The sequence below is a fragment of the Tiliqua scincoides genome, chromosome 13 (assembly GCF_035046505.1).
Source record: "Tiliqua scincoides isolate rTilSci1 chromosome 13, rTilSci1.hap2, whole genome shotgun sequence".
Lineage (NCBI taxonomy): Eukaryota > Metazoa > Chordata > Lepidosauria > Squamata > Scincidae > Tiliqua > Tiliqua scincoides.
In genome coordinates, this window is record NC_089833.1 from 1,810,330 (window position 1) to 1,837,874 (window position 27,545).

At 49.2% G+C, this 27,545-nt stretch overlaps 1 protein-coding gene across 12 annotated transcripts in view; it reads right to left on the bottom strand.

The window, feature by feature from the left end:
* The window catches only part of TSC2 (TSC complex subunit 2), a 59,332-nt gene that overhangs the window by 19,864 nt on the left and 11,923 nt on the right, over positions 1–27,545 (bottom strand). For 6 of the 12 annotated variants that reach the window (XM_066640388.1, XM_066640389.1, XM_066640386.1 and 3 more), the window contains 19 exons: positions 27,314–27,440; positions 26,802–26,945; positions 24,143–24,280; positions 23,115–23,218; positions 22,487–22,568; positions 20,616–20,771; positions 19,022–19,138; positions 18,758–18,880; positions 17,081–17,187; positions 15,751–15,904; positions 14,266–14,388; positions 12,831–12,965; positions 11,417–11,606; positions 10,054–10,147; positions 7,971–8,073; positions 7,062–7,156; positions 4,117–4,248; positions 1,309–1,473; positions 592–747 (listed from right to left, as the gene is read on the bottom strand). In XM_066640388.1, the coding sequence (XP_066496485.1) occupies positions 592–747; positions 1,309–1,473; positions 4,117–4,248; positions 7,062–7,156; positions 7,971–8,073; positions 10,054–10,147; positions 11,417–11,606; positions 12,831–12,965; positions 14,266–14,388; positions 15,751–15,904; positions 17,081–17,187; positions 18,758–18,880; positions 19,022–19,138; positions 20,616–20,771; positions 22,487–22,568; positions 23,115–23,218; positions 24,143–24,280; positions 26,802–26,945; positions 27,314–27,440 (2,445 nt within the window). The remainder of the gene's footprint in view (positions 1–591; positions 748–1,308; positions 1,474–4,116; positions 4,249–7,061; positions 7,157–7,970; positions 8,074–10,053; positions 10,148–11,416; positions 11,607–12,830; positions 12,966–14,265; positions 14,389–15,750; positions 15,905–17,080; positions 17,188–18,757; positions 18,881–19,021; positions 19,139–20,615; positions 20,772–22,486; positions 22,569–23,114; positions 23,219–24,142; positions 24,281–26,801; positions 26,946–27,313; positions 27,441–27,545) is intronic. The other 6 variants (XM_066640390.1, XM_066640387.1, XM_066640385.1 and 3 more) reach the window with 2 other exon arrangements.

Sequence of the window (27,545 nt, forward strand, 5' to 3'; positions counted from 1 at the left end):
CCTTTCTCCCAAGGCCACCAGAGCCAGCACCAGGCAGATCACTTACCTGACAGTAGCTGCAGATCAGTCATGTCAGAACCGTTGCCTTGACCCAGTCTAGTCTAAGGTTTTAGTCGTTTTTAAGCTTAGTGGTTTTTAAGCTTGACTCCCACCAACTCCCAGTCAACCAAATCTAACATCTTTGTCACTGTAGCTGTTCACAGCGGACCCTGGATTTGAGCATTCGTGGATGGTGAGACTGCGGTTGGAGGGCCTCAGAGGACCTCCAGGACATGACCAGAAGAAGCTTCCAGTTGCATCCAAGAGGTGTTCTGAGATGTGGGTAGGCCAAGCACGACCTCCGGATGGCTGGGTGCAGCCCCCAAGTAAGTTACTGCAGCTCCCCTCCCCCACGGATTTCATTATCCGCAGATTTTGATATCTGTGGGGGGCCTGGAAACTATTTCCTGTGGATACCAAGGGCCTATTGTACTGACTCTGCCACCCTCCTCCCACCACCCGCAAATTTCTTTTAACACCACTAACCCCCTCCAGACTCCTCCCATTTTCTTACTGAGCATCTGTGAATGGCAAGAGAGGTTTGAGGCTTACCTGGCCTGCTCTGAGCTGTTCTGCAACTCCCCAGAGTCGAGGCCCAGAAGTGACCTGGTTCCCGTCCCAACGCTGGTGGTGATGGTCACCAGCTTGTTGCCTACCAGCCACGTCTTTGTCCTCCCACCGGCCAGCAGAAACTCTCCCACTGGAGACCTGGAAGGAGCAAGACAACACAAGCAATGACGCCCAAAGACCTAAGAAGTATTCTGCTCCACCCAAGCAATGGTCCATTCAATCCATCTTTCCCTTTCTAGCACCTGCCACCCATAAAGCAGATGCCAAGGCAAACAGCCCTTCCCACTATTAGAAAGCTCCTGTTCCAGAACACAGTGCTGTGATTAAGGGGGGCGGGGGTGCATTTCCCCAGGTGCCAGGCCTTAAGGGGATGTCAAGCCAGGCTCCCTCTGCTAGAGAAAGAAGCCCCCCAGGCATCTGGGAAGCGGTTTGAGGCTTGGGGAGGGAAGGTTGTGCACAGCCTCACAAGATCCAATATGGTGGTGCCCAAATCTCATTTGATCCAAGATGGCAGTACCCAAATCCCACAAGATTTTGCGAGATCCAAGAAGGTGGTGCCCATGACAAACAGGGGCCCCAGGGACATCCTGCGAGTCCTGCAAAGCCCCAAAGACATCCTGTGATGCCCTAAGACATGGCATCACACACTTTGGGAACCCCTGCACATGTGTCACTTGTTCTCAGGGGAAACGCTTCAACCTTTTCGGTACAGCTGTGAAGTTTGAGAAGACATATCGAGCCATCATGTCCAGGCAGGTCTCAGTGAGCTCCAAGTGGAGGTTCTTCAGGCTGTCGTCGGCTTGGGCCATCGAGTTCTCATCTGCGGATCCCAGGCTGGAGCTAGTGATAGAAGTCTGTATCCGGCTGGAAAGAGGTTGGTTGGAGTTATGTCAAAAAGGCACGCAAAACAGAGAAAAGGTCAGATTGGCAGTCACCGAGTGGTTTTGAAGGCATGCAAGCAGGTGGGGGAAGCTCTGCTGTTACTGGGTTTGAATTCTGGAGTCTGTTTAATCAGCTCTATGATGGACACTTCCCCAGGCCGATGGATAGGACCACTTGAAACACAGGCTGATGGACAGGGCACTCTGCCCCCCCATGAAATAAAGGGAGGGGAGGAAAGCCAAGTTTTGGCCATTTCATTTGCTTTGAGTCATACTGTGAGATCTCACCACTATCAATGCAGGGGCAAAAAGTGGGTGGGGTGTACTTGCTAGAGGTCAGCTGCCACTTTAAAAACAACCTCCCAAGAAACATAAAAGTGCTGGTTTGGAGCTGAAGCAGATCATCACTGTGTAAAATATTCAAGATATAATAGGAATTTAACCTCAGGACACCTGGGAGGACCAAATGGCTCCCCGAAACACAGAATGAGCCATCCCGCCGACATAAAGTAATTCTGCCTCCCAGCACTGCCTCATTTTAACAGCTGCAGAACCCAATGGCTGCAAGCTGATAGTATGCTACCGATTGCTCTCTGGGGCTTTGTGCTTCAGTATCAGACATGCCCTGTAATGGACTTCAGGGAGGCAACAATTCAATGGTTGAGCCCCTGTTTTGCCACCAGAGGATCCTGGGTTCAAACCTGTTATCACCAAGCAGGGTTGGGAAAGACCCAAGCCTGCAGCCTTGGAGAGATGCTGCCGATCAGAGTTGGCAAAGCTGAGCCAGGTGGCTCGAGTCTTACAATGGATCCTAAGTCTGTTGCTTGTGATTGAATTGCCCTGGTCCACCAGATGTGATTTGACAGTCCAGTGATTTAAAAAAAACAAAAAAAACTTTACAGGTGTGCTTTGCTGAATGACAGGGATATTTTCTCTGATCCTGTCACTAAGCGATTCCATTGATATGCGGACATTCAACGTTCTGTATTCCAAGCTAGTCAATTTCACTCCATTACATAGATCAGTGTTTCTCAACCAGTGGTATAGTACTTGTCGCCACAAGTACTATACCACCTGGTGTACCTGCAGGATCCCTCGAGCCCTGCTGCCTGGCAGCAAGACCAGTGACACAACACAACAAACAGCAGTAGGTCGGTTCAGTAGGCAGAACTTCAGCACAAGCTTTTAGCAAGCTTGAAAAGGCCAACCCATTCCGCCTGAGCCTCTAATCTGTGTTTATTTCTTTGTGTCTGGCCTCCCGTCAGAAGTTACTGGTGATGACATCATCGCCAGTTACTTCCTGTCCAATAAGTGGACTATGCAGAGTAGCACAGCAGGGGGCAAACACTAAACGCTGACATAGATGCTGTACCTCATTCAGCCACCAAATGGGGCTGAATGCAATGTCCCCATCTAGTGGCTGAATGTGGTATGGCGTCTACATAATTTAACATTATTACATTCAGCCCCATTCAGGCGGCTGAATGCAGTATAGTGTCTATATTCTATAGCATCAATGTAATGGAGCAAACTTGATTAACATATTATACAGTAAACAATTGAACTACCACCATATGTGGTTGGTCTTTAAGCAGAACATCGCTAAGCAGCACACACCTGTATTTTTAGAGGTGCTTTTTGTTGAATTGGTACACTATTTTGGCAGTCCAGTAATGCACATATGAGCTATGTGGTCTCCAGCACAGCCTGGACAAGACCTTGGTGGGGTTCACATGATCAGATTCTGCAGCACTGGGGGGGGGAGTTTCCTGCATGCCCCCCTTTTTTTTCTAAAAGGATAATTTCTGGCTCATCTGCTTAGTTTATTGGAGGCAAGTGTGAGAGAAAACACAAACCAAATGCAGGCCTAACATTGTGTCTCTATTTCTTTCAGCAGACAGTTCCTAGCATACTAAAATGCGAAGCAATATGACACGAGAGCACTCTTCATCTTCGCTGTTCTTAGCCAGTGATTAGCCAATTGTTTCATGACCATAATTTCCGTACATATAAGCTGTTCCCCCAAAGCACCCAGGAGAGTGAGGAGGGTCATCAGATGAAGCACTTTGGAAAGCTTAATTACATATTTCACAGAATCCAATTTCTGCAACTGTTTCTTGCAAACTGCGACAAGCAAGGGGAAAATATTTGTGTTGGGGGCTCAGCAGCAACAGAAGATGTGCCCTGGCGTGATCCCAAACGTTTGCTGTCAGGCAAAGAAGCAGAGCATCAATTTCAGAAAGACATGGAACAGACTCTGGTTTAAAAATAATACAATACAGGATGGTCCAGTACTCTAAGGTGTACCTTTGCAACAGCCCCCCACTGGCACAAAGGTCACACTGGAACAGACAGCAACCTCTTAGGCCTTCTTCCCACAAAGCTGAGAGATGTTGCAAACAAGCAGAACAGAACCATGCCAAAAGGCCAATAGCTTTCAGCCCGAGACATGCAGTGGAACACTGGCCAAGCTGACAGGATAGACAGGTCTCAATTCTATGACTACGGAAGCCATGCAAGGAAGCAACATGCAAAACCTTTCTTCCCGAAAGGACCCCCGCTCTCCTCCCCATCAGCGCAAGCACCGCGGGCCGCTTATGGCCCTCCCCTTTCTGAGAAGCACTACCTGCGGGCAGCCTGGTCAGACACACTGATGCTGCGGGACCGGAAGGCATCAACGGCCGAGGGTTCTTTCAGCTCTTTCACGGGAGGAGAGTTATTCAAGCTGTGCCTGCCACTTTTGGTTATCTTAAAACTACTAGGGTGGAAGGAGTACCAAGACCCCCCACACACAAAGAGGCAGGATTTGCACAGCGAGGAGGAAATCATTGGAGGGACGGATGGAAGTTGAAAAGTCGTAAGAGTCCCGGAAGATGATGGGTAGGGGGAAAAGAGAGAGGATGCCAAAAGGGGGAGGGGGAAATTAAACACAATAAGCACAACTCAAAAGCAAAACACACACAAAACATTTCAAAAACAAAAGCAAACAGAAGCCAACACACCTCCCCACCCAGACCAAATTGATAAATGTTACTAAAACCCATTGAAATTAGCCCAAAGTAAAACAAGAAGTGATTGAAAATGGCAGTTGGAATACTAGAGTGCACTAGAGGAGGAATCTCTCTCTCTCGCTCTCATCCAGTCAGTGTCGGGGAACAGAGATGCACCCTTTACCTTCTCCAACCAAAACACATCATGAAAAGCCAGGCATGGCTCACGTGACAGAACACTGGCTCAACTTGCCCACCAACAGCTTCCAAACTCCCAGGCCAACTGAAGGGCATGGATTCTCTTGTTCAGATATGGAAGTGCCCGCAGCAATTTCACAAACAAAATCAACACTCATCTAGCCACTGGGCATGTATGCCAAGCTCCTCTGGGGGCAAGGCCAGTGCAATGAGGAACCGATGCCCAATGCCTGCACAGTTCTACCACTCCTGCAGGAAAAGAAACCCGAAACACTTCCTGTACTCCCTGCCTTGAAACCTGGAATTGCAGGATTGGAAACTCCACCAAAGTCCCACACGTCCACATCTCAAGGCAGCAGGCAGGCAGCATGGCAAGCAGGGGAATTATCTGCGTGGCACTGGAGTGAGTGCGAAGCAGATAGTTCTTGGATTGAGGGAGGGAAACAGCGGCAGTCAGAATGAGGTGTCGGCAGACCCAGGGCCAAAGACACCACAAATCCAATGCCCCCTCAGGGCCCTCCCAATCACTGGTGCAGCCTGCTTCAGGGACATGTTAGCCCTGCTTGGGGGAACATCTTCAGTGGGCTACCTACAGCCTAGTTGACAGTTCTCTCTTGGCTCAAGCAATGCCTGAGAAGATGCCAGGACGTGGGAGAGACACACGTGCAAGATGCAGCAGTAGCAACAACATTCTCAAGTCTTAGGCCTAAGGCAGGGGTTCCCAAAGTGTGCATCACATCACCTTGGGGCATCGCAGCACAGGAACACGGGGGATATACCTAGTGGTGCTGCCACACTGGATCTCATGAAATCTTGCAAGATCCAAGATGGAGGCACCCAAATCTCATGAGATTCAAGATGGTGGCACCCAAAACCACAAGATTTTGGTGCTACCATCATGGATCTCACAAAATCCAATGAGATTTGGGCATCACCATCTTGGATCTTGCAAGATTTCACGAGATCCAAGATGGTGGCAATTGGCTGAGGAGGCTATGGGGGTATCGTGACACAGATAAGTTTGGGAACCACTGGCCAAAGGATTAGAGGTCGAAGTGAGCAGGAGAGATCCAAGACCCCTGTTTAGTACTGGTTTTACAAGGCAGGTTTTTGGGGATTTTTTTTTCCTGCTTTTTAATTGATTTCCTGACTAAATGTGATCACTACATTTAGTGAAGGCGGAAGCAAAGATGTCCCTTAAGAGGGCTGAAGCTTGGCTAATTTTCCATTAAAACTCATGATGCTAGCAAGGCAAGAACAATGACAAACAAGAACCAGTAATATTCCAACATGGTGAAATTAGAACTGCTGAAGTATGGTGGTGATGAGGATGATGAGAGGAGACACAGTACAGAAGGAAAATGGTGAGTGTAGGGAAACCAGTGGGGAAAGGGGGTGATCCAGTCTCCCACAAGAGGGTGGTTAAGGGTTCTCTGCTGACTGTGCTTTTAATTTGCAGGAACACACAAAAAACGTGCAGTGTGCCTTACAAGCAGGGGCTGCTCCTTCAAAGCCTTATAGGCAGAATGGAGGCACCCCAAGTTCCTTTAGACAAGGAATATCACTGTTAGAAGTGTCTCTGGGACAAAAAAGAAGACGGCAGCCTCCTCAGTAAGGCGAGCTCTGCATTTCTCAGCATGCTTTACAGCCAGGCGGAGATGGACACTTGGGTCACCCCGACTTAATGCCCTACACTGGCTTTCGAAAAGGCTACTGAAGCATACAGCACAGGAGACTAAAGAGGCATCGGAATAAAAACTCCCCATTGCTAGTAAGTCCCAAGTTCAGGCCGACTGCAGTCCTTGAAAGGGCAGACACAGCAGTTTCTGGACAAGGACGATACAGAGATGACATTTCTGTTCCTTGAAGAAAAGTCAGCTTAAAAGCAAAAGCACTGTCGGCTGACAGTTAAACAACAACAAAAAGGCCACTGCAGACCACTTCAGTGCTGTTCAACTGTCATCTTCTTGGAAAAAAATTTCATGAGTTTGCAGAGTTGTGCTTCTTTCGCTTTCTGGCACTGAAGGCCGGGGGGGGGGGGGCAAAGAAGCTTCCGGTCTGGTGTTAAAAGCAGGTGAAATGTCCCAAGGTTCAGCGGAAGCTCCAACTTCAGGGGGACCTGAATGGCGGCTGCTGCTTCACCATTACAGGAGGAAGAAAAGGCAAAAGCGGGTTCTTACAACTAGCACTGACGAACACTAAAGCAGGAGGGGGGCTTTCAGTGGCACAGATCAGCAGGGCTCTTCTGATGTTTTTCTGCTATGTCAACAGCTTTGGGTCCCCGTATGGGGAGAAAAATAGGATAAAAACATAGTAAATAAACATATCAAACTGCTGCCAAGGGTAGCAAGACATTCCCCTTCCGCCTCCAGGGGTCACTTACCTCTTGGGCCTTTCATTCAGGCTTGTGCTGCGAGCCCGGAAGCTGTCCTTCTCCGGGGTGTCATCGAAGGAGAGGAGGACATTGGACCTTAGACCCTGCCGTAAAAGGGGAAGGCAAGAAGAATGCCTGACATCGCAGTCGCTGAGAGCATTTGGTGTGGGCCATGTTGACACTGGGGGTGCTTCCTTACTGGACTCCAGGGTTGTTTAGACAAATTCCCTTAGGACAAAACTGCTGTTTCAATTTTCCATTCTGTTTTAGCAGCAGGAATCCATTATCCCCAGGCAGAAGCCAGAGGAGACCCTGGTTTAGCTACAAGATTTCCAAACCCTGCTGGCAATGAGTGCTTATGAAGTTACAGAGGGGCCGCCTTACCTACAAGGTCGGCACCCATAGATTTCAGCATCCACAGATGCCAAGTCCATGCTGCAGAGGGCCTCAGGAGGGCCTCCTGGTTTAGAAGTAACTTTTGGTCATATCCGGGAGACCTTCAGAGGGGGCTGGGAGGCCAGCATGACTTCCAGGTTGTTGGAAGCTGCACCTGGTCAAGTTATTCCAGCACCAGGCCAGGCCCCTGTGGATTTCTGTATCTGCAAGGGGGCCCTAGAACTCATCCCCTGTAAATTCCAAGGGCCTACTGAATTCTAGTTCTCAAAACATTCCTCCCCAGTGTTAATCTATGCCATAGCAAAGCCTGGCTGTATATGAACAAGGACTAGCGATCTGCACAGGACAGGCGGCTGGTGGCACCTGCTGTAACAGTGCCACTAGGAAAACAAGTCAGCCCAATGTGGCTCTGCAGTGGCTCAAGCCTCTTCCACAGGAGGGCAGCACCCATCAGACCCTGCCCTTCCCACCTGCTCCCAATTACACCTCACTCTTGCCACCCGCAGCACAAGAGCAGCTCACCTTGGTGATATAGGGAACAAAGTCTTTCCGAAAGGGAAGGCGACATTTGATAAACCACATGGCTATGACGTGGTGGGCCAGGCACACAATATACTGGTTGAACCTGCGAAAAGGAGCACGGGGAGGAAGAGAGGTTACAGAACTCAAAAACACACACATCACGGGAAGGCACTCCAGACTCCTCATTAAGTACTGGAAGTGTGAAAGGGTGGTGTAGTGGTTAGACACGGCCAGCCTCAGGAGCTGTGGGGCTCAACTGGAAACGTTTTCTTGTAGAGCTCCAGGTTCACAGCCAAGGTCTGCACCACCTTAGAGATATAAATTATAGACTCACATCTCTATAATAGAATAGAGAACAATCAAACTGTGCACTTCAAAAGTGCATGTGGAATAATGGTCCAAATGGATTCTAAGCACATTTCAAGAGAAAATTGCATACAAGACTAATTGCCCTTGTGTGTGTGGGGGGGGGGGGCAGCTTTAGGCATGGGGCCCAGCTAGGAGCAACTTATCCTACTGGCTTAAGGCCAGCCCTGTGGTTAGACACCACTGAATTAGGAATAGGAAGACATGGGTGCACAATTTGAACTCAAGTTTTCCTAGTCCTAATTCACTCTGTCCAAATCCACCTTGTGACCGATTGATAGCCAGTACCTCTTGCCCAGTCAGCCTCAAAGAGTTGCTATGAGCATAAAATAAAGTGACAGGTGTCACTCTGAGCTCCTGGAAGTCCTACGCACGACATCAAAGGAACCAGAAGTCTTGTTTGCAAGCACACAGTACTATTCAGAATGGGGCAGCAGCAGGACAGAAGTCATCCAGGGGAGGTATACAGGGGATTCTCCCAGGGCAGTTTTCCAGTTGTTATTTCTGCATACGTATTGGGAGAAAGTGAGCATCAGACGGTCAGATCTTGCCAAGACTTCTTGCCTCCACTACACAGCCTTTCTTCCCCACTCTGAATTCTCACAAGGTGGGGTGGGAGGCGAAGGGAGAAGCAGAGCCTGAGCCACTGAGATGCTGTAGACTTAGCCTGATGGGCTGGGCTGCTACTGGGTTGCTCAGCAATGAAGTCAAACCCCCCCCCCCCCCACTGAGAGGCAGCACTGTCATGAATAAGAACATGTTAGGCCTAGGTTGGCAGTAGAAGCCTGAACCAAGCTAAGACAGTGTAACTGAGAAGTTGCTAGCAGTTCCCAGCTGCAGGAATGTGAGTAAATAAACAAAAGGATTTGTTGTCTCTCCTTTGCTGGCCAGGAAGGACAGATAATTACAACCAATTGGAATGTTTAGCACCTTAGCAGACAGAGAGGCGCCTTATCAAGGGTGATGGAGTGCAGCTGTGGATCTCCAGTTGGGAGGGGTAAGAACTAGGAGGGGTTGACAACCAGGCCAACTTCGAGAGGGTTCTGTTCCGCAAGGGTTCTGATTGGACAGTATGAAGTCACCTCAGTACTATTAGCATAAGAAGTATAATAATGAGTGCCCAGGGGGTGTGTGGGGCGTCCTTCTTGAACAGAGTTTTGGGGTGCAACATCCTGCACGCGTGTGAGCTCCATTGCCCATCATGGGCACCTGGCCCCATAGGTAGCCCTGGAGCTAAGAGATCTGCAAGAGTAACTGACCCAGGTGAGATATAGGGATTAATAGAGATAGCCAGCTAGCTTTATTATTTTATTGCTGATATGTTTCCTAGATGTTTATACCTCTAGCATTTGCTGCCTTATTGTAGAGTGTGTAACCTTATGCACTTAATAAACTAAAATATATTTTATTAAGTTGTTTCACTGTCTGTTGGGGGCAAAGGTTCAGAATCCTGCCTAGCCATTCAGCAAGCTACCAAGTACCCGTTGAGGTCTAGCAACTTGAGGACTGAGGCTTTGATTAAAAAGAGCTCAGCACCTGCAAGGGTCTCTGAGTCCCTGGACCGAGGCACTGGCAAGTACAGGGTGGTGGCAGTACTACTGGGCAAGGGGCCTTGAGGGTTTTAGGGTTTGAAAACCAAGAACCCTACGCTCCCAAACCCCCCTTTGTTTACGACAAGCACTGTTGGAATCACCGCCAAAGAGCACAAGCCACATACTTGGAGGGGTTCGTGTAAGGAAGGGAGATGGCAAAGACGCTTGCGTACTGCTCGGCAGCAAAGTTCCTGTAGAGGTGAGGCAGGCGAGCCAGGGCTGAAAACGGAAAAGGCATTGTCAGGTCAGCTCACTGATAACATGGCCAGGACAGGCCTGATTCACACATGCAGTAGTGTAGCTAGCAGAGGCAGAGGGCAGACCACCCCAGATTCCACCCCAGAACATCACGTGGGGGGAGGGGTGTCTGAGGCAGGCAGGCCAAGATGGCTGCCACCACCTCTTTCTGAGGAAGCCACTCAACCCAGCTCTGAGTGGATACTCCTTCACGCACCCCCTTCAGGGGTACCAGAAAGGGCCAAAAGGGGATGCATGAACAAGCAGCTGCTTGTCAGGAAGAAACACGTTGGTGCGTCCTTCCAATTCGTAATGTTCCCACCACCTGGATGTTCCTGCCTGCAAGAGGAGGAAGGGGGCCCCAGGCACATTGCAAAGCCTCTGCCACCACCTTCTTCTCTTCAGAGGAGAACCAGAAGTGATGTCATGACATCTTTTCCAGGTTCTCTCTGGGGGACTCCACCCCAGGGAATTGCCCAGAGGCACTCTACGCCACTGCACACACCCTGCCATCCCATTTACAGGAAGCTGCAGTCTCACCCAAACTCCATTGGAGAGACTCTCAAACAAACTGGGCTAAGTATTTATCCAGAGCAAGCTGCTCCCCTGTGGCATTACAGCCCGCCCCCTCTTTGGAGCTACAGGCCTGGGTCTACTTTCCCAAGGGGACTCAGAGCTTGGGATTCTCAAAGACACTTCCTTCCAAATGCTACACAGCCAGCCACTTTCAAAACCAGAGTCAATCTAAAGCAGACTGCAAGAGGGCATAAGAATATCAGACAGCGCCGCTGGATCAGGACAAAGGCCCTTCTAGTTCACCTTCCTGGATTTCACTGTGGCCCAACAGATGCCTCCAGGAGCCCACAAGAGATCTGCATCCCACTGCCACTCTCTTGCATCTGTCATTTTGAGGTAGCCTACTTCTAAAACCAGGAGGTTGCACGTATGGACATTTCCTCCATAAATCTGTCCAACCCCCTTTTAAAAACATCTAGATCAGATGCCATCACCACATTCTGTGGCAAGATGTACAGATTAATTACACACTGGATAAAGATAATGGTGGTCTGAAAAAGAAAAAAAAGAATCTCTGAGCACACCTGAGCTTGGAAGTGAACCTAGCACAGCTCTATGTTTTCAAGAATTTGATCTATCCTGGCTCAAGAGTTTTCAAGAGGTTTTCAGGAAGCAGAAAGAGCCTCTTTGGGGCTTTCCTCCCCACAAGAACAAGAACAGAGCACCATGACTTACTAGAAAGGAACTCCAGGAGTGGAATGGCCATGTTGGCTGTAGCCGAGATGTGAGTCAGTTTCACAATCAGCACTGGCAAGGCTTTGATGATAATATCTGGCATCTCGACACTGCAGATGGACAGCGCCACAACGCACTGGTTGGCACAACGGTAGATCAGGCCATGCTCCAGGCAATAAACCATCTCCCGCTGGGCAAAGAGAACGATGATGTTTGTGTGTGAGAGAGCACGATGCAGGTAGGTATAAGACAAAATGAGTTTCAGATGGCTATTGTCAGCAGGACTGTATCTGGCGAGTCTTCTAGACATACAGACAGGATTATGTAGTGCGGCAGCAGCCAAACTTCACCACCACCATGCAATGGAAATGCAGACTCCATTCAGACTGCATCTTACCATTCTGCCAAGCCACCGCATAAAGTCCTCCTTGATTGGGGGACAGGGACGCTCTGGTTAATCTTGTCTGCTGTCCGAAGTCCCAGAAGGCTGCGCAACAGGATATTCTAGGGCAGGGGTCTCCAAATCCCAGCCCGAGGCCAGATGCGGCCCGCAGCGAGCCTCTATCCAGCCCGCAGCCAGCCCTTGTCCCCTGAAAGCCTCTGGCCCACTTGGCCGAACATGATTGGAGCTGTGCTCTGGTTGCATCTGGAGGGTGTTCTAAGGGCCAGAGAGGTTGAATGAATTAACCCATTCATTTATTCACTCATCTAAGTTCCATCTCTAATTTATTTATATAAATTTTATATTTAAATTTTTTTCTAGCCCTCTACACCGTGCCAGATATTTGATGTAGCCCTCTGGCCTAAAAGTTTGGAGACCCCTGTTCTAGGCAGACGCGACTGCCCAGAGCATCCCTGTTTCCTGTTCAAGGAGGACTACATGCTGCGACCCTGCGGAATGGTAAGGTCCGCCCATGGGGCAGATGGGTTCATTTGAACCCTGGATCTGGTCCCCAGACCCAGGTTTGGACAGCCCTGATATAGTGGTTTGGGAGTTGGACAAGACTGGGAGATCCAGGTTCAAAACCCAGTTCAGCCATGAAGCTTCCTGGGTGACCTTGGGCCAGTCACTATTTCTCAGCCTCACCTACCTCACAGGGTTGTTCTGAACTCACAAGGAGGGGATGAACCATGAGCATCACCCTTTGCAATGTGAAAAACAAACTCACAAAACTAGATGAAATCCTGCAGGTGGGGCCAAAAACCCTAAATTCTGTTCTCTGAACATGAAAACTTAGCCCATGCTTGCCAATTTTGCAAAATTGTTCCTTCTCCTAGCAGCTTTGAATGCCCACTCAGGAGATAAAGCAGGATATAAATTTGTAAATAAAATAAATTCTCCTGGGACAAATGAACACAGAACCCAACCCTGCTGATCCACAGCAAGATCTGGTGGATTCTCCAAATGCAATACCTGCTTGGTTTTGTCCAGGTAGTTGTGATAAGAGATCAAAGCAGTCAACACCGGAACCACAGCCAGGTGCAGGTCGTTGCGAGAGAACCCGTCTGGGGTGCCCCATAGGCCCTCAGTCATCTTTTTGTCCGTAAGCTGCAATACAAAATTGGTTTTAAAGAATTCAAGGTTAACAGGCACCATCACACACAAATAACATTGCATAAGAACACCAGAAGAGCCCTGCTGGATCAAGCTAAAGGCCAATCTAGTCCAGCTTGTTGTATCTCATAGTGGCCCACCAGATGTCTCCGGGGTCACACAAGACAACAAGAGACCTGCATTCCTGTTGCCACTCCCTTGGATTTGGAATGCCAGAGATAGCCTATTTCTAAAACCAGGAAGTTGCACATAGTCATGGTGGCTTGTAACCTGTGCGGGACTTTTTCTCCATCAATCTCTTCAATTCCCTTTTCAAGGCATCTAGGCCAGATGCCACTACCACATCCTATGGCAAGGAGTTGCACAGATTAACGACATGCTGGGAAAAGAAATATTTTCTTTTGTCTGTTCTAACTCGCCCTACACTCAAATTTCCCGATTCTGGTATTGTGCGAGAGAAAAAAGAACATCTCTCTATCCATCCCTCTATCCCTCTCTCCGTCCCTTGCATTATACATTATTTCACCATCAGTTCCTTTGAGTCGTCCAGTCCTCTCAACCTCACCGCCAGCTCCAATTCTTCAGCTCTTCCTGCAGGAGAGATGCTCAAAGCCTCTCGACTACTTTAGCCACCCTTTTCTGTACCTTGCCTAGCTTGACGCTACTCTTTTGGAAATGAGGAAGCATGAGCTGCCAAACACCCCTCAGTTGTAAGGAAAGATGCTCCCAGAACCATGGGGCGAGAGTAACCCAAAGTGGCTGCAACTGGATCCACATTCAGGCAATGAGGTAAGAGTGAGGAGCCACAGCAAAGGACTGGGCAGGAGTCAGAATCACAGCAGGCTGGTTGCAGGCATCTCTCTATCAGAGACTGCAGGAGCTCTGCAGCTGACTGATCAGAGGCATGAGGGGGTCCTAGAATCTTAAATTTGGAACGGACTCACCAGACCATCTAGTCCAACCCTGGCCTGTAGGAACTCCTCCTAGAGCATCCCCAGCAGGTACCTGTCAAGCCTCTGCCTGACTATCTCCAGTGAGGGAGAATCCATCCCCTCCCACGACAATCTGTACCACTGCCAAACTGCCCTGCCCTGACTTGCTTCCTACAGCACTTTCCATAATGCATGGACCGGTTTCCTAGAGAAGCGAGGTCTGCAGCCATAAAGCAGTCAGCCACCCAAGCCATCACCCATCACGGCCCTCACTGGCCTCATTCAATGCTCAAATGGCATTGGGACAAGGCCACAGAGAGGAATCACCGGGGCAGAAACCAGCTCTGGGAAGCCGCTCTTACCATAGAGCAGAGGGCGGAGGACAGTTGGTCCACACTGCATGGGGAGGTCAAGTAGAGCACTTTGTACTGCAGGGACTCCGGCAGCTTGTTCAGAACCAGCTTCAGCACTTTCCAGTCTGTCTCCTGAAGGGAAAGAAGAGGAGGGAGAGCTGCAGCCCGGGGGGGGGGAGGGGCTCAGGGCTGGGCCCACACACACTGCAAGGGTCTCATTGGTTGGGGTGAGCCCTGAATCTTCAGCTCTGGAGGCAGTGGTAGCACCCAATGTACCATCAGGGTGTGGGATGCTGGGGGAGGACCACTGCAAGGCCTCCCAGGACCTTCTGCACCTTGGTGCAGAGATTGGTTTGACGCAGACTGTCCACTCCGCATCAATGCAGAAGCGCACCTGATCCTCAGAGAGCAGGGCTGGGAAGGAGACCTGTGCCTGAGATCCTGAAGAGATACCCTCCCCATCCCAGACAGAGAAGGCAGCTCCTTAGAAATAATCTATTGCACGAAGTGGACTCAGGACACATGAGGGTTGTGCAAGGGGTAAATTGTACCCGGGCTCAGAGTCAAATAGGGGGCCCAGGAGCCAAAGGAAGGGAGCTGGAAGTGGCCTGGGATCTCAGAAAACATTTGCATATATTGTGTGAAGGTGAGCATTCCACATTTTGTGTAAGCCTAAATCATTTTATATATCATAATTTGTAGAAATTATGATCCAATTATCTTATGAAATTGTCATCCAATGGAGAAGGGAAGGGACCCCACAGAAACTTTGTAACCCATAATCAGATTCCTCTCAGGGTGGACTTGCTCAGTCGAGATGAATTGGGCCAAACATTAGGGAAGCCAAAAGGTTAAAAAGGTTGTGTCCTTTGCTACTTTTGTCTGCATCACTCTAAAAATTGGCACCTAATTTTATGGAAAACTGCTTCGGACACAATGATTGTTGCTAGAACTGCTGTTAAAGGGGTGTCAAACTCGTTTCATACAGCAGGCCAAATAGCAAACAAGATGCCTGCTGAGGGCCGGAAGTGATGTCATTAAGCAGGTTGTGATCAGAAATAAGCGCTTTGTTCTCATTTAGCAACACATTCGCTGCAAATGACAGAAAATACACAAATCTTGAGCTTATTTCCAGGATGTGGGAGAGCCCAATTATCACACAGGCTGCCCTTTCAGCAGTAACAGCTCAGCACAGCTCAGCAGCTCAAAGAAGCTGGCAGTGGTGCTGGGAAAGCTGGAAGGCCAGATAAAAGAGCTTCCGCAGGCTGCATCTGCCCAACTGCCTTATGTTTGACACCCCAGGCTATACACCCAACAGGGAAAACAAGGATGGTTCCAATTGTAATACAAATGAGGCTTGCAGCAGCACAGTTATGGCAACATTAACCAAAATGGTAAAGAGGAAAGAAGGAAAAAGCTGTCGCCTGCCATGAGCTGGGGGGGGGGGGTGCTGGATAAAAGCTCTGGGATTCAGGGCGGCTGCCCCTCACTCACTTGCTTCAAGCACTGCAGGAGGACACCAAAGAGCAGTGAGTAGGGAAGGTGACCGGTCCGGATGGCAGCACCCTGGGCAGGTGTGCTGGGACTCCCGGAGGGCGGGGAAAGGGCTCCTGCCGGCTTCTTCTCAGAGCTCCTTTTCTCAGGCTCTCTTCAACACAAAAAGGAGAAGTCGTTGTCAGAATGTAAGAGCAGCCTTGCTGGCCTGTCACCAAAAGACCCCTCTTGTCTGGCAACCAGTTGCCTCCAGCAGCTGATCAGACGCCCCTGGGAAGCCCTTGGGCAGGGCAGAAAGGCCATAGCCCTCCCCCAATGGTGCTCCCCAGCAAGTGACAGTTCTGAACACAGATGCTTTACAACGGCAATCATGACACACTGCCACTGACAGACCATGAAACGGCCTATCAGAGGATAATACATGTTACGGTACATCCTGTGGGCTACCAGCAGGGGTTCCCAAAGCACACATGGGGAGAGTGTTACAGCACACTGAAAGGAGCACCACGGGATGTTCACGACTGCCTGTTCCCCAGGGCACCACCATCTTGGATCTCATGAAAGCTCGAGATTTGGGTGCTGCCATTTGGGAGCTTGCAATATCCAAGATGGAGGCACCTGGCTGAGCCAGGAAGAAGAGGCTTTAGGGCTATTGTGACCCAGGTAAGTTTGGGAGCCACTGCCATAATTTTATAATGTGCAAAGAAAACAGACTCTTTGTTGGTCCTGAACCGAACACCCTGAACAAAGACAACAAACACCAGGCCGGGATCCGCTTTGAAAGACTGCAGAAGCCGGCCACAGAGTAGGGGCATTGATAGAGATTTTGGGGGTTAACCTAACTTCTCTCAGAGGAGGAACATTAGGAAAAAGCATGACTAGTGTTTTTCTGTTAAAAACAGGGTAGAAAATGTCAAGATGACCTGCAGAGAGAGAAAAACATGTGCGTCATAGCTTTCCCAAAAGGAACATTCCAGAGTCTTATGTAATCAAAAGTTGCAGGCCAGAAACTTCTCCATATGTGACAGAGGGCTGGAAACATACACCAGTATGCCAAATAAGGAGAGAGAAATGATATGCAATATCACGTGGGTCAGCAGTTTTTCACAGAGTATAAGTAAAGGAGTTTTGGGTGTGGTTCAGGGAGAAATCAAAGATCCACCATGGGGTAACTTCGAACCTGTATCCATTCTAATCTATTCTTAATCTGTAAATAACAGGTAAAATAAATGTTATATATGCTTTTAAAGAAGTCTATGTCTGCTTAGCATCTGACCCAGAGACCAAGTCCCAGAAATCTCTCTATCAGCTGCTACCATGAGAAACTTACACAAAGTCACAGAGGCAGTAGGGACTGAATCGCACCAGGCCGACTTTCGTGGCCAGGCCCAGCCGGTGGAGAGAGTCAGCCCGGAGAGACAGCAAGAAGTCAAATACCTAAAAAAAAAGGGGGGGAGAGGGAGTATTATTGGCTTTCAACAAAGCACCCCAACAGCTTCAAAGTAGGTTACAGTTAAATACAGTCAGTTCTCACTAACCGCAAATTTTCTACCCGCTGATTCGCTTATCCAAGGGGCGCAACGTTTGCCACTTACCTTGCGCTATCCACCAACTCTTTTCAGCTATCCATGGCTGATCGCTGCATCCACAGACATTCTAAAGGTCTCTGCAGCCTCCTAAAGCTATTGCTGGTGGCTGTTTTCAGCAATAGGACCCCCGCGGATACCAAATTCAGTGAATAATTGAATCCGCGGGGGGGACGGGACACAGTGTGGCACACAGTATCACAATTCCTTACCTGCAATCAGTGGCCTCCCCGCACCTCAGAAAACCTCCCAGAAGTGACTGGAAGCCACTTCCAGTTGTGTCTGGGAGGTCCCGCTAAGGCCCTCCAGCCACGGGCTTGGCATCTGCAGATATTCAAATACGCAGATAAGGAGGGCCCAACGTACATGAGCTTCTAAGCCAGATCTCCTTCTCTGTCAAAGAAAGAACTGTATATGTGGGACATCAAAAGGAGGCCATCTGGTCCAAGTGGGATTCGAGCACAGAATCAGAGCTTCCATTAAAAAAGTTTTTGGTCATTGTGGTTATAAGCTTGAAGGTGGGCCACACCTGTGGACATCTCAGAAACTAAAGGAGCAAATGAGTCAAGTTACATGGAATTGGAAGAGTGAGAGGCAGATGTTGGCACCCTGGGCAGCTCCTTGCCTCAGGTCAAGGGTCCATCCCATCCAGCCTTCTGGGTCTCACAGTGGCGCACCAGATGCCTCAGGGAGCACACAAGACAGGAAGACACCTTTATCCTGTTGCCACTCCCTTGCACTTTGCATTCAGAGAGGCTACCTCTAAAATCAGGTTATGTATACCCATCAGCCACCAGGTAGATGGGACTCGTCAGCCTGGGAAGGCAGCTCATCTGAGAGAAGGAAAACTCTGATCCCAAACCTCCACTGCCTTGTGGCTACATCCAGTTATGGAAAAGGCTTCAGGAGTCAACCTCGAGGCAAAATCCGGAGCCGGAGTCCCTGAGGCAGTTCATGGCTGAACACAGTCACGTTCTGGCAACTCCTGCGACGCCGCTGGAACCAACCGTATTGGCTTCTGCCTATCCATTGGACCATTTCAGCGACGTGGAGAGGGGGGATTTGCTGCATGGGTAACAGCCTATCCTCCATACTTACTTTACCCAGGCTTCACGCACTGGTGAGGACACTCTGTTCCAGAACCACCATTCAGAGCATGACACCATAGTCTTCCGAGACCGAAGGATGCCAACAACATACCCATCAAGGCTTGTAACCTGTGATGGACTTTTCCTCTAACAAGCTGCCCAATCCCCTTTTAAAAGCATCTAAACCAGACACCATCACCTTATTCAGTGACAAGGAGTTCTACAGATTTACATGCTGGCTCAAGAAATGTTTTCTTTGACACAGATTCTCTGTTTCTTATTCTTTTCTATCAAATCTTAAGTCTGGGCTTCAGGAGGGGGGTGCCATCTCACCTGCAAACGGATGCTGCTGGCAATTGGGAGGCTGTACTTATAATTGTAGTGAAGTTGAATGTGAAGGACAAGCATTTCATAGACACGAACGGCGTGGCTGGCAGGCAGGCTGTACAGCTTGGTCTGGAAGGATGAGAGGAGAACTGCGTCAGGTTGGAATTTCAGTCCCACGCCACACAAACACAGAAAGAATTGCAGAGCTCTCTTGCTCACTCATGAAATCCTCACAAAATCTACAGCCTGGACATTCAAGGTGGTATTTACCTGGAGAATGACCAGAAGGCCCAGCACCGCAGTCTTTACGTCCTCCAAAGAGGTAGAGTAAGAAAGCAGGTCCCTTTCCTCCAGCTCGGGAGAAGGCAGCAGGGAACGGGAAGCAACCTGCACAGGAAGAGACAGATGTCCTTGTAAGACGCCAGTGGCCATGATGATGCCCAGTGCTGGACCAACAAGGATAAATCCTACATACAGTGGGCCCTCAGTATCTGCAGAGGATCCATTCCAGGACCCCCTACAGATACCAAATTTGGGGATTAATGAAATTCGCAGTTAAAGAGCCTCAGAGGTCCTTGTGGACACACCTTCCAGTCTCGTCCAGGAGGTCCTCCAAGGTCCTCCATTTCATGGATACTGAAGTCCATGAATGCCAAGCCCATGGGATAAGGAGGGCCACTGTATTGTGTCATGCAGAAGCTCATCTAGGCAAAAGGAGAGCTGAGCAGGCTGTGTGGATCTGCAATGTCTCCCCATGTCCAACAAAATGCTCTCTCTTCCATAGCAGGCATGAGGAGAATTCAAGCTGGCTGGAGGAGCTTCTTTCCCCAGGTCCCCACCAAGTATACCCAGGTGCAGAAAAGCCACATGCACACTCATATGTGGGGTATGTATACTAGTACAAGTCCAGGTCTGAGTTAACACAAAACTCTAAAAGTGGCCAGCAAAATTTTATTTATTTATACAGGTATTTATATACCGCCTTTCTTTGGTCGTCAGATTTCTCCTCAGACTTTAATCCAAGGCGGTTTACATAGGCAGGCCATTCTAAACCCCCGTAGGGATTTTTACAATTGAATAGTTCTAATCTTTCATAGAACTCCTCGTTCTAGCTGGATTCCTTCCCGGTCTGGCCTTTCACTGGCTCTTCGCCTCCCATGCTCCACTTGACAGCAACTCCTCTCTGCCCCTGAGGGTCAGCTCATCAGTATATCAGCGTGTCGTCAGTTCTCAGGTATTTCCGGCTGTTTCGAACTGGCAGCCTCAGACCTTCAGGTATACAAGGCGGCAGCTCTACCAACTGAGACAGATTTCCTGCCCAGTCTCTCTCTCTCAGTGACACTACTCACTCTGTGGAACTCCTTGCCTCAGGAAGTTCACTAGCCCTGTTATTCACAGCACATAAAAGAGCATCTGTTTCAGGAGGCCTTTGTCCTAGATGATGTTAAACATTTCAGGCTCTCTCAGACATACTGTGGGCCCTCCTTTGATTTGAGTATCGGTAGATGCCGAGTCAGTGGCTGGAGTGCCCCAGAAAGCCTCCTGGATGTGGCCAGAAGGCACTCCCAGTTTGCACTGGCCACTTTTGGTCACACCCAGGAGGCCCTCAGAGGAGGCCAGGAGGCTGTGCACTACCTCTGGAGAGCCAGGTAAGTTGTTGCGGTGCCATGTTGGGCCCCTCCGTGGATTCAATTACAAACATAATTCAGTATCCTCAGGGGCCCTGGAATGGTTCCCTGTGGATTCTGAGGTCCCACTGTACCTTTACACAACCTTGCATTTCTCACACAAGATTCAAAGATCACACTTCCAAGTGGCTTTTGGTGCAAACACAGAACCACTGCTGACCCCACAGCCCCCTCACCTTCTCGACAATATCCAGCAAGCTGTTAAAGTAATGACTGTTGCAGCCCTCAGCCAAGTCCACCAGCAGCTGCGTGGCCAGCTTGCGGACTTGGCGATCCTTGTCTTCGGGGATGTGTGCCAGCTGGGAGATGACCACAAGGTTAATCAGCTCCTCCTGCAACAGGACACAAGATTTGTGTGAGCTGGCAAATGGCACACTGGGACTGAAGGTTGCTTCCTTGGCTAGCTAGCTAAAGAAGTACATGGAATGTTCCAAACATTCTGCACAGCAGACTCTGAAGACAGATATATACCTGTCTTTTCTCATTAGCTTTGTCTCACACTGTGCTTCCATCAGGGAGCACAACGGATTCCTGAGGGTCTCCCGTCCAGGTGCAGACCAGACCTGACCTGCTCAGGCCCAGCAAGTCAACTGCACTGTGTACCCTCAAGCCATGCCTGGGGACACACGAGGCAGACAGAGCAACATTCCTGGTTGACTACAGACAAGGTCAATCTACACCAGGGGTGTCAAACATAAGGCCCGGGGGCCGGATGCAGCCCACTGAAGCTTTTTATCAGGCCCTTGGGCTCTCAGTTGCTGAGCAATGCTGAGGTGGCACTGCTGAAAGGGCAGCCCACATGAAAATTGGGTTCTCCCATGTCTTGAAATATGATGAAGATTTGTGTGTTTTCTCTTCTGTGATTTGCAGCTAATGAGTTCCTAAGTGAGAAAAGGTGCTTATTTTTGGTTATGACCTGTTTAACGACATCACTTCCTGCCTAATGACATCACTTTCAGCCCTCAGCAGGCATCATGAATGCTATTCGACCCTTGGTATGAAACAAGTTTGACACCCCGATCTACACCACTCCCACACAAAATACAGACGTGTGGAGTTCTACTGCATGGATCTGCAGTTGGGTATTCAACACCATTTTTTAACAGGGCCCCCCCAGAGGATTTTATCAGGGGTTACAACATTTCTTTGGGGCCCTTTCTCTTCTCCATTCGATCATAATTTCATATGATCATAACTTCTACAAATTACCATACATAAAACTATGCAGGCTTACACAAAATGTGCATGCTAGCCTTCACACATTATATGCAAACATTTTCTGAGATACCAGGAAATTTCCAGCTTCCCCCCTTTACCTCCCAGGCCCCTTTTTGACCCCAGGTCCAGGAATGATGTACCCCCTTGCACCACTCCCCCCATGGTCTCTGGTGAGATCCGAAAATTTAAGATCCCAATAAATGTTTGGTTGCTCTCTTTCGGCTCCTGGCCCCCCTTTTTGACCTTAAGCCTGCACCCTCCCGGACCCTTTTTTTTGGCATCTTAAAAAAAGCAAGACAACCTTCTATCTAGCCTTCCAAAATGCAAAGATCAAACTTTAAAATGCAAGCAATAAAACGGTGTGGGGGCAGGGAGGAGAAGCTGGACTAGACTGGAGGAGGTTCTGCTTCAACAAGGTTCAGAGGCACAAAAGGTCCACAGTTCTAGCCACTATCCTCCACATTCATTTTGCCTCTTTAGAGACAATTTTAAGAGCAGGTTCCCCCTCCCCCACCCAGGACACACAAGCTTCTCTGAGCATGTGAATCCAGAACACGCTGCCCCAGTGGCATAGCTAGAGGGGGTAGAAAGCACTAAGTTCCGCAAGCACCTGAATGCACCAGGCAAGCAGCCCCTCTCCCTTGGAGCCATTTTGGGCTGTGGGAGCAAAACGCGGAGCCAAATGCCACAGTTTTGCTTCCACCACCTGGAACGGCTCTGAAGGGGAGGGGGCTGCTTGCATGGTGTGTTCAGGCACCTGCAAAACTTAGTGCCTTCCGCCTCCTCTAGCCACATCAATGTGCTACCCCAGCATTGAAAGAGGACCCACCTCATAAAACTGCCTGTTGACACTCAAGACAAAAGACAACACGTGCAAGACCTTGATGCGCACTGCACTTCGACTCTCATTCCTGGGGAGAAACAAGGGACAATCATTTGGGGTGGGGCAGGAGACAGAGAAAGCCCACTGTCTCCCCTTGCCATGAATCACTCTAAAATGACTTCAGCATGAATTAAATACCGTGGGCCCTCAGTATCCAAAGGGGATCCATTCCTGGACCTCCATGGAAAATCAAATTCATGGGGAGGGCCTCAAAAGACCTCCCAGATGCAATTAGAGATGTGCTCAAGAAGTTATTTAAGTGCCTAAATAGACAGCACTGTACGGGCAGAACTTAAAAGCACACACAAAGTGCAGAGGTTTTGTTCTGAAGAAAGATTCTCTTCATCGGTATTGTGTTTAAATGCACAGAGTTGGATGTCTTAGGGCACAATCCTAAACAATTTTCCAGCACTGACCTAGCTGTGCCCATGTGGCATGTGCTGCATCCTGCATTGGGGAGGCAGACAAGGAGGCCTCCTCAAGATACAGGCATGTTTGTTACCTTATCTTGGGGCTGCAATGCAGCTAAGTCAGTACTGGAAAGTTGGTTAGGATTGCGTCCTTAAACACCTACCTGAAGAACCTCTCCATGAGCCCTTGCAGCTTGTTGATCCAGCCATCCTTTGCTGGGTGGATGGATTGTGCCCTGTAGGTTATCAGGTTCAGAACCGAAGAGTCCTTGGAAACAAAAAGGAAAGGGGGGGGGGCTGTGCTTAAAAGGTCCTCAAGTTCAACAAGGAAAGAGTGCCCAAATGGTGAGCTGGAAGGTGGCAACCCCACCAAGTGATGCAGGGAAATATCCAAGGAGACCACAGCAGGTCCCAGGATGCCTCCATTTTGCTCTCCCCACCCAGAGTGGCTCCGAAGGGGAGGGGCTGCTTACACACCGTGGGGAGGCTCCCTGCAAAACTTAGTCATTTGCACTCCCACTAGCTACACTGTTGGATGCCAGTGCACCAATTCAAACACTCTTATTTTGTTAACAATATTGCAGATCTATGCTTCTAGTCCTCTGGCTCAGCAGGGATCTAGAAGGGTCAGGTTTCCTCTGCCTTGCGGCATGTTCTTTTGGCACTCTTTTGGGCACTCACAAGCCACTTTAGCTCACAGAAAAGCAGCAGACAACTATTTTAGATCAATAAAAGCAAGAAGCTCCTTTATAGGAGCTAAGGAGTATCTACAGTGGGCCCCTGGTATCCATGGGGAGGGACTGTTCATTCCAGGACCCCCACAGACACCAAAATCTGCAGAAGCTGGAATCCATGGGGGAAGCCACACTTGACCCTCTGGAAGTCATGCATGGCCTCCAAGCCTCCTCAGAAAGCCACCCAGACATGACCAGAAGCCACTTCCAGTTCATGTCAGAGACTTCCGGTCATGTGCAGGAGGCCTTCTGTGGTCCTCTGCAGTACAGATTCAGCATCCGCAGATGCTCAAATCCATAGATAAGGAGGGCCCATTGTACTGCTATTACAAATGACTAATCCACAGAGAAAGAAGAACACCCTGTGCAGGACAGGAGCCATGCTCTCCTACTTTGCGCTCGCCAAAGGAACAATAAGTCAGCTGTTATGGGATTTCTGAGACGCTGCCAAGCCTTACAGGTCTCTGATCAGCACATCTCTCCACAAGGTCAAAATAGCGTTCTTTGGAGCCATGGAAATCATTCTGGTCACACAGCTCCTCCACGGTGGTCAGCAAGTCATGGACAATGGACTTCAGCTCCTGGCTTTCCAGTGTCTGAAAGGCACAAAAAGCAACTTGTCTTAGAAGTCAGCAGGGCAGGGATAATCATCTCACCCACAGAATTGCTTCCAATAATCCTCCACATCTCTATCTACTGATTGACAGACACCAAGGGTGGCACGACCCAGAATGCCACTCAATGCCGCCTCGCGGTCCACCACAGCCACTTCTGTGCTACAGGGGAAAAAGCCCCTTACCACAATCTGCTGTGTGGTTTCCTCAAACCTGGGAAGAGAAGACTTCTGGTTTTATTTACACAGTGCAAATGAAGATCATCCACATGGTCTCTGTATAGAAACACAGGAAGTCCTGCCAGGTTGGAGGAAACCATGCAAGGATACAGTGAGGAGGTGGAGGATCTTTCTGCTCACTTTTCCTGGGCAGAAAGCAGATAACTGTGGACAATGTAAACAGGGTGCTTTAGGAAGGCAGTGGGAGGAAGGCACCCCAAATCTGCTGCTCTCACCCTGCAATCTGCCACTGATGCAATCCACATCAGTTTGCCTCATGGATGGGCCACCCTGACAGACACAGAGGTCTCCTTGCTGACTGTGGTGTGTATCTGAAATGGAGACAACTGGAATGGTTTAATCCAGGGGTGTCCAAAGTTTTGGACAGGAGGGCCACATCATCTCTCTGACACTGTGTCGGGGGCCAGGAAAGAAAAGAGCTAATTTACATTTACAATTTGAATTTACATAATTTTACATAAAAGAATATATTAAAGATGAACCTCCCTGAATGAATGAAGGTCTTGCAATAGCTCAAGGTCTATAAAAGGCCTTGCACAAAGCAAGGCTGACCTTTCCTTTGCTGTCGCTGCTGCATCACAGATGTGAAACAGTAAGCAGTGGAGAGAGCCCTCATCCCACAGCTCACGTGAGAAGTCAAACAGTCGCCCTCACACTGAGAGCAGTTCCATTGGGCCAGTGCAGGCTCCAACAAATCTGCAGAGGGCCAGAGGCTCATTGGAGACTAGGGGCTCCCTGAGGGCTGCATTGAGAGGCCTCAAGGGCTGCAAGTGGCCCCAGGGCTGGGGTTTCGGCACCCCTGGTTTAATCAGTCCAAAAAACAACAACAACAACAAAAAGCCTCTCTGTGAAATGGTGCCCTTGATCAGGACTGAAATCCTGATATGTTGGAATTTCGTTTCTTGGTCCTGATCACAGACCTGGATCCAGTTCTGGAAAAGGTGCAGCACACAGTAGCAAATTCCAGCAACAGAGGTTTTCAAAAATAGCACCAGTAACATTAATGGCACTTTACACAGGCGCAAAAGCGAACGGATTGGTCCCTGCCTCCAAAGAGCCGACAAGCTCAATTTCAATCGCACACATAATGATGCTCGAGACACCCGTGCCATTGGCTGCCGCCATTCCTGGGTACTGTGAATTTTATATACAGGCATCCCCTGGTTTCCATACATCAGGTTATACACAGTGCCCTGTGATCCCCCCCTTGGTCCCATTACCTTTGTTTAACTTCATTACATTTGTGCAAAGTGAAAAACTTATCTTGCTTGAACAAACGCTATAAGCAGAAAGGTCATAGCAAGACAAGTATGCAAGCAGACTTCAGCCTAGAAGGGACACTAAGAGCAAACAGGAAGCAGGAAGTTAACAATCGCTATTAGTCTCCCTTCTAGGCTGCTTGTCTTGCTATGAGCTTTCTGCTTATAGCCAAGGTTCTCAAACTGGGGCGTTGAGTCACCCCAACCTGAGAGTCTCAGGTTCTGGCTCCTTAAGAGGTGGGGGAAGGCAGTGACATGATTCCCAGGACTGCACTGCTGCGGGGGAAGGGGAACTGTTTTTTAAGTTACTTGCTGCTGTGGCCTAGGGGGTGTGGGAAGCCTTGCAGAGCCTCTGCAGGGTTCCCCACAGCTTGTAGAACATTTAAAAAAAAAGAAAAAAGATTGCAACCCATTTCCGACTTCACAATCACAACTCAGAAGTGTGACTCAATTCGCAATCACAACTCAGACGAACTCTGTTGTCTTGTGTGCTCCCTGAAGCATTTGGTGGGCCACTGTGAGATACAGGAAGCTGGACAGGGCTCTTATGTTCTCATGTTAAGAACTCAGAAAAAAAACCACAATCACAACCCACTTCTGAGTAGCGATTGCAAAATCGCTAGTGCAAACTTCTCAAGAATTTTACTCCTGAGAACCCCAGCTTATAGCTTTTCTTTTAAGCAACACGTTTTCTTCATGCAGACATTTGAAGCAACACAAGGTAATGGGGTCCCCCCTTATCCACCGTTTCCGATATTTGTGGGAAGGGGGTAGGAATATATCCCCCAGGAATACCGGGGGATGCCTGTACTGTGTGAAGCCAAGCTCTCAGGCCTGTCTTGTAGCCCTGCCAATATCACTGGATGACCCCCCCCCCCCCCCCGGAAAAAAAATTCCAGCACACAGATATATAGAAGGGAAGAGGAAAGCAAAATGCTTTTCCTGCCTCACCATCTGTGCCACCACTTTTTGTTCCCCAGGCTCCCAAAAAGGGTCACGGCTCACCTGCAGCTGCTGGAGCAGCCTCTCAATGATGTCTAGAAGGATGTCCCAGGTGACAGCCTGCAGGTCCTTCCCGTATTTTTTGATCAGCCTCGTGATGGAGAGGACGATTTCATAAGACACAACGGCGTTTGGACATGTCATTGCCTGGAAGGAAAGAAGCCCCCAACCCGAGGCAAGAACTAGCAAACTGGAACCTGCCTAAACTGAAGAGGCACAAGACCTCGTTTGCTAGTTCCAATTGGCTGGGGAAACACAATGGGAATGTATTTTCATTTGTTCATGCAACAGGCAGCCAACATCTACACCATTTTAATATGTTCAGTTCTATCTATTTTTAAATTGCTCTTATTGACTTGATTCCAAGCCCCTGAAAACATTCGGCCAAATGACAGATATGCATCTTTAAAATTTAAGCACAGCACACATGGCCTGCAGTCACCTGGTAGACTCCCCAGCCAAGTCAGAATTCAAATCTAGGTCTACTGCTGGCATTTGGTGGGCCTCAGGCTTACCTTCAGGAAAGAGGGGAGCACCGACGTTGGTGAATTTTTGAGGGACTGCAGCCTGTGTGCCCCCCACAAGGCCATCCCGACAAAGAACACAGTTCCTCTCAGCAACGCTGCGTCTGCCATGTAGGCTCTGGAAAACAGGTAATTGATTTATTGTTTTTAAAGGCTATTTTAAAGTCCCTAGCTATCCACAGTCTCAGCATCCATGGATATGACCAACCATGGATGGTGTGGG